This window comes from Rhinatrema bivittatum, chromosome 4 (assembly GCF_901001135.1).
Source record: "Rhinatrema bivittatum chromosome 4, aRhiBiv1.1, whole genome shotgun sequence".
In the NCBI taxonomy this organism is placed as follows: Eukaryota; Metazoa; Chordata; class Amphibia; order Gymnophiona; family Rhinatrematidae; genus Rhinatrema; species Rhinatrema bivittatum.
In genome coordinates, this window is record NC_042618.1 from 442566714 (window position 1) to 442581149 (window position 14436).

At 47.9% G+C, this 14436-nt stretch overlaps 1 protein-coding gene across 1 annotated transcript in view; it reads left to right on the forward strand.

Moving 5' to 3' along the window:
• The window catches only part of FGD6 (FYVE, RhoGEF and PH domain containing 6), a 131358-nt gene extending 121224 nt beyond the window's left edge, over nucleotides 1-10134 (forward strand). Inside the window, exons 20-21 of the mRNA XM_029601594.1 lie at nucleotides 620-768; nucleotides 8197-10134. Coding sequence (XP_029457454.1) covers nucleotides 620-768; nucleotides 8197-8233 — 186 coding nt within the window. The 3' untranslated portion in view covers nucleotides 8234-10134. The remainder of the gene's footprint in view (nucleotides 1-619; nucleotides 769-8196) is intronic.
• Nucleotides 10135-14436: the final 4302 nt, after the last annotated feature.

Genomic DNA, 14436 nt, shown 5'->3' on the forward strand with positions numbered 1-14436 from the left:
TTTAAAGTCCTCACAGCATGGCACCAGGACCCAGGCAGGGCCAATGCAAGAGTATTTGTTGGCCTAGGCAAATCTTTGGTCTTGCACTCCCCCACCTCCAGCTGACCTATTGGCAGCAGCACCAGCACAGCGCTCCCTTCTTTGGCAGTATTGGCTTTTTCCTTCTGGGCCTGATGCTGGTGGGATTTTGCCATCTCCAAAACATTGGCAACCACTTAGTTTGCCTAATGGAAGCACAGGCCCTGGACCCAGGCAGCTGTGTTCTAGTGACCTGCAGAAACAGCTTCTCGTTTCGGGTGCCAGGTGAAAAGCTGACTGCTATTAGGATCTCTCTTCCAATCCCTCTTCCATTTGCTTTTTCTTTTTTTCCAGAAATGGAGCAATTTACCCGGTCTTTTCACTGTGTTTAAAAGTTTAATTTAAAATAGAGCACTATGCAAACAAAATGTATTAGAGAAACAAGCCACAAACCCAGAATGAACGAGGGACATGCAGGGTAGCTGGATTGGACAGACAAAAGGAGGCAAAGCAGGAGTGCTCTGCACTGCACTTGCACTGCTGGGAGGTCCCGGCAGTTCTGTTCAGACTAAAGCACAGCTGTCGTCTTGTTCTCAAATAGGATGTGGCCGCTTTGGAGAGCCAGCCGTTGCTGGGATTCACAGTCAGCGAAATAAAAGAGGAGAGTTCGGAGACCAAAGTGTTCCAGTTACTGCACAAAAACACTTTATTTTACATCTTCAAAGCTGAAGATCCACATACAGCCCAAAAGTAAGTAGAAGAGATTTACAGTAACCAAGCAGAGGTGTACACTAGACTTCTCTTGTGTTCTTTGACAGGATGGTGCATCCTGGCTTGTCACTTTCTTACTGTGAGCTGGACCCAGAGACCTGCTTAGTAAAAAAAAAAATTACTGTTTTCAGGAACCTTTTCCAGTATATGGATGTGCGTCCAAAGTACATTTCCTCTCCATTAAAGCCCTGTCTGGGATAAAGACCCAAAGCAGACCCATCCAGACAGGACGTGCCCTGTATATAAACCTTGTGGAGATGAGAATACTGCATTCTTTTTGGCCTGACACTCTAACAGTATTGCATGCTCATTGGTGGACAGCCAAGCTTCTCTTTATTAGAGAGATCCATGATATTACCAGTAAATAAACAAAATCCTTGTCATAGCAGTTCTGAAACGATTTTCGAAATTAAAATGATTTAAGCTTTTATTTCCTAGCGTGTAGCAGATGGACTCAGGACCAATGGGTATAGTGTACTCCTGCTAGCAGTTGGAGACGGATCAGATTTCAATCTGACGTCAGCCCCTAGTACATATGCCCCTGCAGGAAGTGCAGCTCTTCAGTATTTTCCGTCTCCATAGCAGTTAGGGACTATCTGCACGCTCTTACAGCGTTAGAACCAAATTCAAAGAAGAAAATCCAAATTTTAAAGAAGAAACCTACCTGAAGACGAGCCCCGCTCTCCTGCGGTGATACCCTCGGGTCCTTCCCCCAGTTGAGATTCCCGAGGTGATTTCCGTGGTCCCTCGGAGGTAAGCCTCGGTCCGGCGGCCGAATCGCGGCGAGGACCTAGCCCCCGATCCTCGGGCGCGGCTGAGAGGCAGCGGGTGCACCCTCGAGCGTGGCGGTGAAGGCATTTGCCCTCTCCCCCCGCAGCCGGAGTCCGCCCGGGACGAAACCGGGAAGCGCAAAAGATAAGGTAAGGTAGAAATCTTCTGCTTGAATCCGGTCTCCGAGGATCGAGGAGGAGCACAGGTCACCGGCTGGGACCAGTGCCACCGGGTTGATCCGCCCTAGCAGGGCCAGGCCCAGGCTATTTCCACGTGGAGACTCTCCGAGGGGGTCGCCATATTGCCCGCGTGCTCGCCGTTGCCATCTTGGTCCTATTCGCCGCGCCGTTCGCCGCTTGGCCCGAGAGCATAACTACAACCTAGGCGCACAAAGCACTTGTGCACATAGTCTTACACGTACATCAAGCCTTGCGCGCATAAGTTGCGCGCACAGAGCCAGGCGCATATCTACGGCTGGGTGCACAGCTGCACGCACAGCATACTCATCTTAAGCGCACCGGCGCGCATAAGCGTTTACGCACCGACAGCCATGGCACCTCCAGAAACGGGGACAAAAGCTCAAGGCCTCTGCCCAGCATGCCACATCAGAGCCGCACAAAGTGAGGAGGCTGACGCCCTGTGCACGCAGTGCAAAGAGGCCCTGGGAGACCCAGTCCCACCCAGGGCCGAGTTCTAGCTCCTCAGGGGGTACCCCGGACCTAGCCAGAGGGATCTCCCCACAGACGGGGACCCCCAAGGAACCAGCGCCCCTCAGCTTTGACCCAGCGTCAATCTCATGGGTGGAGTTCTTAAAGGGGATTCACGCCTTTGTTCAAATGCAAACTGAACCTCAGGCTGACCAGCCACATGCTCCACAGGAGGACCCTCATGCCCCAGGCCCTTCAAGACCTAGGCACAGGCTTCCACTACCCAGAAGCCCCACCTATGGGGACTCTGACATCTCTGAGGAGGAAGCCGAACCCCTAGAAGAGGGGGAGATCCCCCCCGGTGACAGAGCCTCATGGAACCATGAGACGTTTTTTCACAAAGGACGAGCTCCCGGACCTGGTCAACCAATGCCTGACGGAGCTCACTATCCCGGGCCCAGGTACTTTGGGGGAACCTAAACCGAACCCCCTGCTGGAGGGGCTTCAACAGACTTCTCGCCATTTCCCTCTGTTACAAGCAGCACAGCAGCTGATTGACCTGGAATGGAATGCTCCGGAGTCCACCTTCAAGGGGGACGAGCTTTGGCAGCCCTATACCCCCTGGACCCGGCAACCAAAGATCTTCTTGCATGCCCAAGAGTGGATGCTATGTTCTGCGTGGTCTCCAAGCGCACTACCATCCAAGTGGAGGGAGGAGCTGCGCTCAAGGATGCACATGACCGGCGGCTGGAGTCCATCCTCAAACAGTCATTTGACGTAGCCGCTATGTCTCTACAAATTGCGGCCTGCTGCACCGTGGTGACACGTGCCTGCTTAGCACAAACCAGGAACAACACCCTGGGAAAGGACATGGAACCAGCAGTATCATTCCTCGTGGACGCTTCCTCTGACCTAGTGTGCACCGCGGCCAGAGGAGTGTCATCAGCTGTGGCTGCCAGGAGACAACTCTGGCTCCGAAGCTGGTCGGCCGACACATCTTCCAAAACACGCCTCACAAGGATGCCCTTCAAAGGATCCCTCCTGTTCGGCAGCAAACTAGAGAAACTGGCCGACAAATGGGGCGAGTCCCCATTGCCGCACCTGCCGAAGGATAAGACAAAGAGAAACCAGCGACCCTTCCCCAGGTCCTCCAGGGGCAGAAGTTTACAGTGCTTCAATCCTTACAGGAGCAACTATAAGCCCCCCGCCCTACGGGCAGGAACCAGTCCTTTCAGACCAAGCACAACAAGAGGGGAACCAGCTCGGGTACAGGCCCCAGCTGCACCCCACAATGAGATTCAGCCGACCCATCCAAGGGAAGAAGCCATAGGGGGCAGACTAGCCCTATTCTACTGCAGATGGGTCAAGATAACTTCGGACAAGTGGGTCCTAGCTATCATTCGGGAGGGGTACTACCTGGATTTTCTACGAACCCCTCTGGACAAGTTTGTGGAGTCCCCCTGCCACGACCTCTCCAAGAGGGCGGCAGTAGAAGCTACTCTGTCCAGACTACTGGCCCTCGAAGCCATAACCCCAGTGCCTCCACAAGAAATAAATAGTGGGCATTATTCCACTTATTTTATCGTCCCCAAGAAAGAGGGAACGTTCAGGCCCATCCTGGACCTCAAATCGGTCAACCGCCACCTGAGGATTCCCTGCTTCCGCATGGAAACCCTACGATCCGTGATAAGGGCGATACAACCAGGAGAGTTTCTCACATCCCTGGATCTTTCGGAGGCCTACCTACACATCCCAATTCATCAGGAACACCAGCGTTACCTATGCTTCAAAGTCCTGAACCGTCACTACCAGTTCTGGGCACTACTCTTCGGGTTAGCCACATCTTCCTGGACATTCACCAAGGTAATAGTAGTGGTGGTGGCAGCAACACTGAGGAAGGAAGGAATCCTCGTTCATCCTTACCTGGACGATTGGCTAATCAGGGCAAAGTCACCGGAGGAAAGCCGCCAAGCAACCAGCAGAGTCATATGTCTACTGGAAAGCCTAGGATGGGTGGTCAACACAAACAAAAAGCTCCCTACAGCCCTCACAGTCGCTGGAATACCTAGGAGTCCGATTCGACACCAAAGAAGACAAGGTCAGCCTGACCCCCACAAGGAGGTCAAAATTGTGGAACTCGCTGCAAACCTTGCTGAACAATCCTCGTCCCACAGCATGGGATTACCTGCAAGTCCTCAGGCTGCTGGCATCCACCCTGGAAGTTGTGCCATGGGCGCGAGCCCACATGAGGCCCCTACAGCGCTCACTTCTATCACGGTGGAGCCCATGGTCCCAGAACTACACCGTACGTCTATCACTCCCGGGCAGAGTTCGCACTCAACTATGGTGGTGGCTGCAGGCCAGCCACATGAGCCGGGGATCGAGACTATCCTCCCCAACCTGGACCCTACTCACCACAGATGCCAGTCTGAGGATGGGGAGCACACTGTGAGGAGTTAACTGCCCAAGGGCAGTGGATCGCAGAAGAGGCGGGATGGAACATCAACCGCCTAGAAGCGCGGGCAGTCAGACTAGCCTGTCTGCGGTTCGCTCACAGACTCAGAAACAAAGCGGTCAGAGTGATGTCTGACAATGCCATGACAGTGGCCTCCATCAACCGGCAGGGGGGAACCAGGAGCCAACAAGTGTCCCTAGAAATAGACCTCCTGATGGTGTGGGCGGAAGCAAACCTCCAGGAGATCTCCGCCGTCCACATCGCCGGGAAAGACAACATCACGGCAGACTTCCTCAGCAGGGAAAGTCTAGACCCAGGAGAATGGAAGCTGTCGTCCACAGCCTTCCAGCTGATAGTGAATCGGTGGGGGACACCGTACATGGACCTTCTGGCAAACAGATCCAACGCCCAAGTACCCAGATACTTCAGCCGCAGGCGGGAACTGCAGTCCCAAGGGATCGATGCCCTGGTACAGACCTGGCCACCGGGGACTCTACTATATGCCTTTCCGCCGTGGCCCCTATTGGGCGCGATCATTCACTAGATATAACTACACAAGGGACTAGTTCTGGTGGCTCCGGATTGGCCAAGAAGACCCTGGTACGCAGACATGAGAAGACTGCTGGCAGGGAACCCTCTACCCCTGCCCCCACACAGGGAACTGCTACAACAAGGTCCGATCCTCCACGAGGACCCAGCTCAGTTCTCTCTTACGGTCTGGCCATTGAGAGGGCCCGCCTGAGAAGGAGTGGATACTCTGAAGCGGTAATCGACACTCTCCTCCAAGCACGCACGTTCTCCACATCGTTAACATACATAAGGATCTGGAGAGTATTTGAAGCCTGGTGCGAAGACCACAACATCAAGCCACGCTCATTTAAAGTTCCCATGATCCTGGAATTCTTACAGAATGGACTACAGAAGGGTCTGTCCCTCAACTCCATCAAGGTACAAGTGACCGCATTGTCATGCTACGGCTCCACGAGCGAGGGCGACCACAGCATAGCTGCTCACCCGGACGTGTCACGCTTCCTGAAAGGAGTCAAACACATTCGCCCACCACTCAAGTGGCCAGTACCTCTGTAGAATCTCAATCTCGTTTTGGACTTCCTAGCGGGAATCGCCTTCAGACCCCTCCGAGGCCTGTCCCTCCACCTGTTAACCTTAAAGACTGTGTTTTTGCTGGCAGTGTGTTCAGCCCGCCGCATCTCGGAGCTACAAGCACTGTCCTGCTGTGAGCCGTTCCTCAGGCTCACCCCGGGGTCCATCCAACTACGCACTGTTCCTTCCTTCCTCCCCAAAGTGGTTTCACACTTCCACCTCAACCAGACCATCTCGCTACCAACGACGGATGGCTCGAAGAATTCGGAAGAAGCCCGTAGGCTACGCCACCTCAACATCGGCAGACTCCTATCCAGATACCTAGAAATGTTGGAACCCGTACGAAGAACGGACCACCTTTTCGTCCTTCACAGCGGAAAGAGACAAGGGGAAGCGGCCTCGCGGGCAACCATTGCCCACTGGATCAAGGAAGTCATCAAGGCGGCCTATGTAGAAGCTGGCAAGCCACCACCTCTACAGGTCAAGGCCCATTCTACCAGAGCCCAGGCAGTATCCTGGGCAGAAACTAGAATGCCTGTCCCCTGCCGAGATCTGCAGGACGGCGACATGGTCCTCCATCCATACTTTCTCCAGATTCTACCGTCTGGACGTCCAGGCTCGGGAAGACACGGCATTTGCAAGGGCAATACTAAGTGGACCACGGGCAGCCTCCCACCCAGTTCGGGAGTAGCTTTTATACATCCCATTGGTCCTGAGTCCATCTGCTACACGCTAGGAAATGGAGAAATTACTTACCTGATAATTTCGTTTTCCTTAGTGTAGACAGATGGACTCAGCATCCCACCCTTGGCTGCCGTTACGCATGGTCTTTCAAATAATTCAAGGGTAAGCAGTGTTTTCATTTACCTATGGCATCCACCCTGCCGGGTGTCGATGCTTTCCAGTTGAGTACACTGGCGGTCTCCAGCTATAGTCAATCAACCAGTTCAAGTTAATCAAGTTTGAACGTTTAACCAAGTTATGAAGTTATTCAAGTTAACCAAATTATTAAGCTAATCAGTCAGTCACGCATATATCAACAATGCTTTTCGAGGAGAATACTGAATAGCTGCACTTCCTGCAGGGGGTATATGTACTAGGGGCTGACATCAGATTGAAATCTGATCCGTCTTCAACTGATAGCAGGAGTACACTATACCCATTGGTCCTGAGTCCATCTGTCTACACTAAGGAAAACGAAATTATCAGGTAAGTAATTTCTCCATTTTTAATTGGATAAAAGCCTCATGCTGAAATTTCAAACTGTAATAATGATCTCCAGGGGTGAGACATTTCATGTTAGTGCAGTGGGGAGTGATTATTACATTCTGGGGGGAGGGGGGGTGGTGGTGTGTGATTAGAATCCTTGTTTTGTTTTGGTTTTTTTATTTCTCCTAGGGCGTGCCCCCTAGTAGTCAGAACTTCTTTAAGAAGTCAAGTATCCAATTTGGTTATTTGCGTATACTTTCCAGGTTCCAGTCATTAAAAACTAGTTAAACCTCCAAACTGTTATCACCCTGTTCACTGAGGACTTATCTCGGTTAGTTTTCATACGAAAAATGAAGTTCAGGAGTGAAGAACATCGGAATTTATTTATTTACAGCAAAGTAAAGGCGATTGTGCTTACTGCCTTTCAATCTAGCATATTTAGTGAATATCAGCTGAATCAGTAATATTGTATAAGCTCTGATATATTTGAGCACTATACATTGTTGCAGATTTTGAGCATAATTTTTTCCCCATCTTTATAGGTGGAGAAGTGGGCCTGGTGAAGATTTTTTTCAATGGGGAAAAGAAAGGATTATATAGTCTGTTATCAGACTACAGGCCTTTTTACTTTTTTCAATAATCTTATTTTAAATATATATATATAGGGTTGTTTTTTTTAATACATCATAATATTATAATCATGTTAAATACCAAAAGATTACAATAGCTGAACATGGCAAAAAAAAAAAAAAAGTTTTGTTTTTTTTCCTGTTTATAGTAGAACCTAAACATCTTTTTTAAATGGAAATGATTCTCGTTTGATCATACTCTGGAGGAAAAATAAAAAACATGTTTGTGTATGTATATAGATAATGTACACACACCCCCTGTACATAAGACTTCAGTGTTAAATGTTCATTCAGGTTTTTTCTTACCTGCTTGAAAAATCAAAGTTAAATTCCATAAATTACTTTAGCCATCTTCACATCTTAGTGTATAGAGCCCTCTAAAACTCAATTTAGATGCCATAAATAGGTCAAATTTATGCTGCCTCACATTTGCATCCTTAATTTAGGGAATACCATGACAATTCAGCAGATTTAAGAAGCCACATCGGACCAAACTTGATCACCCTAAATGCTGTCTAGTAATTAACTCACTAAATAGTGTTTAGTTCTGAAATACATGACAGACCTGAAATGATGACGCTTTTCTTTTCAATAGGTGGCTCGAAGCTTTCCAAGAAGGGACAGTTTTATAGCACCCGGAGCACCGTCCAACCCTCTAGAAGGAACGTAAATGTCAAAAGCCAACACTACGCACAACCCAGTTTTGTACATATGGTAAAGCCATGCCCCTATGAATTCATCACACCTTTTATACACAGAATAAGGAATCTTGTTAATGAGGAATTGGGGGTTGTTGGTTTTTTTAGGAATTAAGGAATATACTGTATGTTCGTAAACTGTGTACTGTTCTGTTTGTCTTTGATACAAGATGTCTACATGTTATTTATTAAACACTAATGTATATTTACTTTTTAGAATATTTTTTTAAAGTTCACAGCAAATCCCAAAATGCCCTGGTTTTTCCAAAACTTTTATTCAAAACATGTATCTTCAATGCCAACCACAGGCATTTTACCATAGAATGAGCAAACTGTTCTGCAGGTTTTCACACAGATTCAGAAACTATAACGAGAGAGGTAAAAATATTGTGCAGTTTTATGTACATTTCAACATGTAAAATCTAAAATGCCAATTTGGCCATAAATGTGCTAATATTCTATTTTTATGATTTGGTAAAACCAGCCAGTTACAATTAAAACTGAAGTTCAAATCAAATTTTTGGTTGCGTACTCTAACATTTGTTTTGCTTGTTGGTAGTTTATTAAAAAAAAACCCATCTTAAATATAAATTGAGAAATAAAGCAAAGTGTTAATATTGGCTGAATAATTGCACATAGTTGCAAAAAGAACCTGCTGAATCTTCCATTACTGTAAAAGTTTAAAGAGCAAACTTCCAAAAGAAGTTACTGGTGTTCAGCTGATCTCCCAGTGTGTTCTGTTGCAGTATCTCCTATATTCACACAACCAATGATGTCATAAGCGTATTCCATTGCACTGACTCCTACGTACACACAATCAATGATGTCATCACTGTGTTCTATTGCACCGCCTCCTACATTCACATAACCAGTGATGTCAATGTGTTCTGTTGCACCGTCTCCTGCGTTCACACAACTATGATGTCGTCAGCGTGTAGACACGTTTGTTTTTTTTTCCACCCTTTCTCTTGGCCTGGCAGTTTCCTTGGGCTGCCAGCTCAACCTGAATTGGCTTTCACTGGGGCTACAGCACAATTATCTGGGGATTTTTTTCCTCGTGGTTTCACTTTCTTTTTCTTGCCCTCCTTTCCTCCACTTCCTTCCCTAGCCCCCCCTCCCAAAAAAAAAAAAATCTAGCCCAGCTGTTACAGTGACATGACACTGCAGCTCTTTGTGGCATGGGAGCACCCTAAGTCTGGCCACTAGTTGTTGTCAATGTGAAAACACTGGGACTCGCTCTCCCCCCAGCATCTGTGAGCTCTGCCTTTGCAGCATCCTCAGCTGGGCTTGGCCGTTGAATCCAGTTGCCTTGTCTGCTAGCACAGACCACTCCCACTGAGCCATCTGGTCAACCCATTGCTAGAACTTTTCAAATGATTTAACAACCAGATGGGGCTGAGGAGAGACAAATACCTTGAGATAAAAACTGAGTGTTAACTGTTGAACTACCATTATCACATAAGAAAGCTTATTATATTCTGAGGAAAAGCATTAAGGCGAGTCCTTCAATTCATAATTTTCAGTGTACAATAGTACGCCAGAAGTGTGGTTTGATACCTTAAAACTCACTAATGGGTTTTTATTATTTTTACAATTACAAAAGGGTTAGTTCACCTGACCTGGAAACTTTTATACAAAATGTGATGGGTTTATTTTCTTGATAATTTTTTCAATATCTTGTAAATACCTGTACAGAGACTTGAACAGGCATTATGGCCATAGATTGTATGAGAGCAGGGAATTGTCAGATAACTTGTACTTCTATACAATGCCATCTGAATAAAGCTGTATTTAATTTATAAACATGTGATGTGTTGTACACTATGTGTTACCCATTAAATAATAATTTAAATATTAGAATGCTGGCTCTATCTATTATAAAGCAAGTTGTCAAACCCTGGCATCTGCATACCAGAAGATCATTTCTACAAGCAAGTCTATGAATCCAAAGTGCTCTTAAAGGTTTTCTTTAGCTGATGGCAATCTTCAGCCTGAATTTGCAAAGCAGACTTAAGCGTACAAGTCGGTTTTGAAATTTTGCGGGCCCATGCATGCACAGCCACGCAGGAAGCTACGCCCGCCCCTGAGCAGCTGTAACTTTCTTCTGCGTGGATATTTTACCCGCATGCCCATCCCACCTCCACCCTCAGGAATGTGGGTAAAAGTAAGCATGAAATAGGGGGGTCCATGCATGCTTTTACACACACAAACGCCCATCCCAATTGATTTTCAAAGTACCACTTGCGCTCAAAAAAAGCGTTTTATGCGGGAGTGAGTCACTTTGAAACTCCAGCCCAGAGCGTCATATCTGGGACCCCTTTCCTAGGCTTCGGGGCCCTTAAACCTCTCAAACCCGTCATCAGCCGCAGGTTAAGTCTTTTTCCGAGCACCATAAGAAGAGTGTCTATCACGGTTACAAGGATTGATGGTGGCTCACGCGTTATTTATTTATTTTTTATTTTTATACACCGAGGTTCTTGTATCAGGTACAAATCACTCCGGTTTACATAAAACACTGAGATGCCCAAAAAAGGGAGGGGCTTTACATATAACAATAGAACAAAGTACAAGTTGAACAAAGAATATTATAGTTACAAGAAACGTTTGAACTCAGTATCATAGTATGGTAACAATAAAGCACAGTATATACAATAAAGTATATATAAACACAGTATATACAATAAAGCACAGTATCTTAATGGGGAACACAGGGACGGGTTGACGAGAATAAAAACATAAGAAATTGCCATACTGGGTCAGACCAAGGGTCCATCAAGCCCAGCATCCTGTTTCCAACAGCGGCCAATCCAGGCCATAAGAACCTGGCAAGTACCCAAAAACTAAGTCGATCCCATGCTACTGATGCCAGTAATAGCAGTGACTATTCTCTAAGTCAACTTGATAAATAGCAGTTAATGTACTTCTCCACAAACTTATCCAAACCTTTTTCAAACCCAGCTACACTAACTGCACTAACCACATCCTCTTGCAACAAATTCCAGAGCTACATCTATTTATCCTAGTCCATGCTAAGGGCTCAATGCAATGAAGCACTTCTGAATCTTTCAGATAAATTAAGTCTGTTGTAGCTTGACTGGGTCTAAACAAATTAAAGATGAATCCCTCGAAAAATTGCTATTTGGTTTAAAAATCCTATTTGTTACACCTCCTTCCGCCCCCACATAAATTTCTTTGAGGAGATGGGAGATTCCTTTACAGGAATAAATCATGTTCTTGGGGTGATGCTGGATTCTGGGCTAATGTTTCTGACTCCTCTCTCTCGGGCCAATACAGTAAAAAACGCGGGAGAGTGGGCGAGCGCCCGCTCTCCTGTGCGCGCGATACAGTAAGTTAATGTATTTAAATTAGGCCCGGCAGTAAAAAGGGACGAGTTAGTGTCCCTAGCGCCTCTTTTTGGGCAGGAGCGGCGGCTGTCAGCGGGTTTGACAGCCGACGCTCAATTTTGCCGGCGTCTGTTCTTGAGCCCACTGACAGCCACGGGCTCAGAAACTGGACACCGGCAAAATTGAGCGTCCGGTTTTCGGCCCGACAGCTGAATATATGGTACGCGAGTATGTGAGCAGCTAGGCAGCGTTAAGTGTCTGCAAAGGCTTGGCGGAAGAGCCAGGTTTTCAGTTTTTTTTATTGCCTGGAACACTCAAGGTTTCACCCTTAGTGAAATTCATGGGAGTGATCTTGTAGCAGAGATGAAGAGCAAAGCAGAACCATTTCAACTAAGTTGCTTCTGCACCTTCAGGCAGAAGTGCTAACTAGATTCTTTGGAATATCAACGTACCTATCTCTAGTCTTTTTTTTTTTTTTTGCATTGGCAGTTTCCTCTTGCTCCTTTGGACTTCCAGCTGCATTAGAACTGATCTCTTTAGGCTATGGTGCCAAGAGGCATTGCGGGCAACTACTTGGGAATTCCCCCCCCCCCCTCTGTTTTATGTTCCCTTCCAACTTAGCCCAGCTGTTGCTGCAACAGACGTTGGCCACAGTTCCCTCCAGAACGCAGTAAAGTGGACATTGAGTGTCCAGTAGAGGGAGACATTTCCTTACCTTTTAATTTCCTTTCCATTTCATTTCCAATAGTAGCTTGAGATTTATCTAATGATTGGGTACTTGCCAGGTGCTTGTGACTTGGATTGGCCACTGTTTGGAAACAGGATACTGGGCTTGATGGTCCCTTGGTCGGACCCAATATGGCATATCTTATGTTGATTAGTCCTGCTCCACCAGTCCAGCCCTTAACAAGTGGGTTATTTCTCCCTATTAGCAGATGGAGGCAGACAACACTTTTTTTCTGTGATATTAGAAAGTGGTGCTAGAAGCAAGAATCCAGTATCTTCTGACAAAGCTTTGGATCAGACCCCAGCAATTTAAGAATAACCAAATTTCAACTCGAAACCTGAGAAGACATTCCCTGCAACCAACAACAAAAGTAAAGCAGGAAAAAGTAAACTCAGAAGAGAATGGGAAGGGCCCAAAATCTCAGACATACAGTGAAAAACGCACAGGCTGAGAACAGACACCACGCTTACTGGGTGGGTCCTGGAATGGTGTAGCAGGACTAATGGAAAGGAAATTTCTCCTAGGACAAGCAGGATGGTAGTTCTCACAGATGGAGACTGGCACGGAAAATTTTGTCAGTTTCTAGAACTTTAACTGCATGCGACTATCTGCGTGTCCTCGTTGGGTCCCTCTTCAGTCTCTCTTTTTTTCTGCAAAGTAGTTGCCTCACGGTTCTGGAGCTCTGCTCTTCCTTTTTTCTAAAGAAGTGTTCCCGGTCATTTTTTTGACTTTTTTCTTGTGCTGGATCCTCTTATCTGGTCGATGCCATCCAGCGGCATGGTAGGTACTTTTTTTCCCTTCGTAGCAGTCTATTCCCAATGTGTCGCTCCTTGGTGGCCGCCAGCCATCGACCTCTTGCCGGCTGTTTTTTATGGTATCATCTGGTTTTCGACGATGCCCCCAGTGCCCGTAGACCATGTTTATTATTGATTCACACAAGGTTTGTATCCTCTACCTGGGGGCGTTGCACAATGTCCGCAGGTGCCATCTGTGTGATCAGATGGGCCCCCAAGGGCCATTGTGCCCAGCTGGATAAGATGGAAAAGCTTTTTGGATCCAAAAAGTCTGATCCATCCACTCTGGCATGGGGGGCGTCAACTCCTAGAGGTCAAGGAGAACCGTTAGATACATCGTCCCTTTCCACTCCCCCAGCGGGCCCCTCTCACAATAGAGGAGCCAGAGATAGGCTGTCTCCGATATCGTCGCATTCCAAGTCGTCGGGTTCTTCAACTTCCTCAGTGCCGGGGAAAGACCGGGCCAAGCACCGCCATAAACACCATCACCGGTCGCCATAGACACATAGCCCTGGAACCGATGTGGCACCATGCTGCCATCAAAGCGACCCCGTGGGGAGGAGGCATCGTCATCTATCAGATCTGGGAGTCCCAGGTGTTCCCCACTATCAGTGCCGGGCACCAAGCCTCCTTGGGGCTCCAAGGAGGCTCCAGTGATGCCCTCATCCTCCTCCATCAGTCCTAACTTCACCAGACTTCCAGGAGGAGCTGGACTGCAGGCTTCAGATGACGGTACTCAGAGCCCTGCGCCCCCTGGCACCGGCCTCCATACCTGTGCCAAAACCTGCGCCATCTTTTTTGGCACCCCTGTTAGAGCGTCTGGACATCCTACTTGGCGTCCTTCCGACGTAACTGGTACCTGGGAGCCCATCTGTTCCCCAGAGGCCACCGATGCCCTCCTCCAGAGCAATTCCCATTATTGGGTCCTCCGAGGAGGAAGATTTGCTGTGGCCACCGGCACCTTTGGGTCTGCTTGTCCCATGACCAGAGTTCCCCAATCCTGTTCCTGGACTATCAGGAACCTCTGTGCCATCAGTGCCTTTGCTGCCCTCAAGGCCATTGGTGCCCCCAATGCCCTCACTGCCCTTGGTGCCCAGACCAAGGAGCTTGGACAGGGCCCATCCAGGCAGGCCCCCAAGGGACCTTAGCGAGGAAGAAGCCCCATATGATCCCTGGGGAGATGATACCTCGGAGTCTTCTTCTGAGGACTCTGGTGATCTCCTTTCGGAGCCTTCTCTACCAGATGAGAGGTGTAGGTCTCCCTTGGAGGAT